This window comes from Oncorhynchus kisutch, unplaced genomic scaffold (genome assembly GCF_002021735.2).
Source record: "Oncorhynchus kisutch isolate 150728-3 unplaced genomic scaffold, Okis_V2 scaffold3348, whole genome shotgun sequence".
NCBI lineage: Eukaryota > Metazoa > Chordata > Actinopteri > Salmoniformes > Salmonidae > Oncorhynchus > Oncorhynchus kisutch.
The window spans coordinates 1-2,500 of NW_022265293.1; the positions used below are offsets into that span (position 1 = coordinate 1).

Genomic DNA, 2,500 nt, shown 5'->3' on the forward strand with positions numbered 1-2,500 from the left:
CCTCCCCCCTCTCTCTCTCTTCCCCTCTCTCCTCTCCCCCTCCCCCCCTCTCTCTCTCTTCCCCTCTCTCCCTCTCCCCCTCCCCCCTCTATCCCTCTCCTCATCTCCCCCTCTCTCTCCCTCTCTCTGTCTCTCCATCAGGCTTGTTTACAGACCTGGAGATCCTAGCAGCTCTGTTTGCTGCAGCCATCCATGATGTGGACCATCCTGGAGTGTCTAACCAGTTCCTCATCAACACCAGTCAGTCTACACACACACACACACCTCTCTTGGTCTCTTGTCTCCTCCATTCCCCATGTTTCTGACCATCTAACCGCTCACACTCTCACTCTATACTGTTTCTATCACTCTCTCCTCCCTCTCTCTCTCCATCACTCTCTCCTCCCTCTCTCTCTCCATCACTCTCTCCTCCCTCTCTACTCTATCCCTCACTACTATCTCCCTCTCTCTCTCTCTATCCCTCTCTACTCTCTCCCTCTCTCTCTCCTCCCTCTCTCTCCTCCCTCTCTCTCTCTCTATCCCTCTCTACTCTCTCCCTCTCTCTCAGACTCTGAGCTGGCTCTCATGTACAATGATGAGTCAGTGTTGGAGAACCATCACTTGGCTGTTGGCTTCAAGCTGCTCCACCTGGACAACTGTGACATCTTCCAGAACCTGACCAAGAGACAGCGACAGAGCCTCCGCAAGCTGGTCATCGATATGGTGAGAGACCTGTCATCACAGGCAGCATCCATCATCATCCAATCACAGCAGGGTTTGGAGACAAGAGTGGGAGGGGCAGGAGTGTTTAAAAAAAATTGTATTTATTTATTTATTTATGTATTTTTCCTTTATTTAACCAGGGAGGCCAGTTGAGAACAAGTTCTCACTTACAATTGCGACCTGGCCAAGATAAAGCAAAGCAGTTCGACACATACAACAACACAGAGTTGCACATGGAGTAAAACAAAGTGTCTTTATATTTACACCATCGTCTCATCTCTCTCTCCCCTCGCTTTTTTCCTCCTCTCACTGGCTCCTCTCTCTCCCCTTCTCTCCTCCCACACCTTCTTTCTCTCTCCCTCCTCTCTTGCCCCCTCCTTGCCTCTCTCTTTCTCTCTCTCTCTCTCTCTCTCTCTCTCTGTCTCTCTGTCTCTCTGTCTCTCTCTCTCTCTCTCCTCTCTCTCTCTCCCCATCTCTCTCTCTCTCTCTCTCCCCATCTCTCTCTCTCTCTCTCTCTCTCTCCCCATCTCCCTCTCTATCTCTCTCTCTCTCTCTCTCTCTCTCCCCATCTCCCTCTCTATCTCTCCCTCTCTTTCTCTCTCCCCTCCCTCTCTTGCCCCCTCCTTGCCTCTCTCTCTCTCTCTCTCTCTCTCTCTCTCTCTCTCTCTCTCTCTCTCTCTCTCTCTCTCTTCTCTCCTCTCTCTCTCCTCTCCTCTCTCTCTCTCCTCTCTCTCTCTTCTCACTCTCTCTCTCTCTCTCTCTCTCTCTCTCTCTCTCTCTCTCTCTCTCTCTCCCCCCCTCTCTCTCCCCTCCTCCCTCCCCTCCCCTCCCTCCCTCTCTCTCTCTAGGTGTTAGCTACAGACATGTCTAAACACATGACTCTACTAGCTGATCTGAAGACCATGGTGGAGACTAAGAAGGTGACCAGTTCAGGAGTGCTGCTGTTGGACCACTATACAGAACGCATACAGGTACTACTATACATGACTATACAGTACTACTACTATACATGACAATATAGGTACTACTACTACTATACATGACTACACAGGTACTACTACTATACATTACTATACAGGTACTACTACTACTATACATGACCTATACAGGTACTACTACTACTATACATGACTCTACAGGTACTACTACTATACAGGTACTACTACTATACATGACTCTACAGGTACTACTACTATACATGACTATACAGGTACTATACTACTATACAGGTACTACTACTATACATGACTCTACAGGTACTACTACTATACATGACTATACAGGTACTACTACTATACAGGTACTACTACTATACATGGACTATACAGGTACTACTACTATACATGTACTACTACTATACAGGTACTACTACTACTATACATGACTATACAGGTACTACTACTATACATGACTATACAGGTACTACTACTATACAGGTACTACTACTATACAGGTACTACTACTATACAGGTACTACTACTATACATGACTCTACAGGTACTACTACTATACATGACGTAAACAGGTACTACTACTATACAGGTACTACTACTATACATGTACTACTACTATACAGGTACTACTACTACTATACATGACTATACAGGTACTACTATACATGACTATACAGGTACTACTACTATTACAGGTACTACTACTATACAGGTACTACTACTACTATACATGACTATAAAGGTACTACTACTATACATGACTATACAGGTACTGCTACTATACATGACTCTACAGGTACTACTACTATACAGGTACTACTACTATACATGACTATACAGGTACT

General features: G+C 45.7%; 1 protein-coding gene across 1 annotated transcript in view; it reads left to right on the forward strand.

The window, feature by feature from the left end:
* Positions 1-141: 141 nt before the first annotated feature.
* Positions 142-2,500, forward strand: part of LOC116371556 (cAMP-specific 3',5'-cyclic phosphodiesterase 4D-like) — a gene marked incomplete at both ends in the record, with an annotated part of 8,776 nt that continues 6,417 nt past the window's right edge. Inside the window, 3 exons of the mRNA XM_031820409.1 lie at positions 142-240; positions 548-702; positions 1,551-1,673. Coding sequence (XP_031676269.1) covers positions 142-240; positions 548-702; positions 1,551-1,673 — 377 coding nt within the window. The remainder of the gene's footprint in view (positions 241-547; positions 703-1,550; positions 1,674-2,500) is intronic.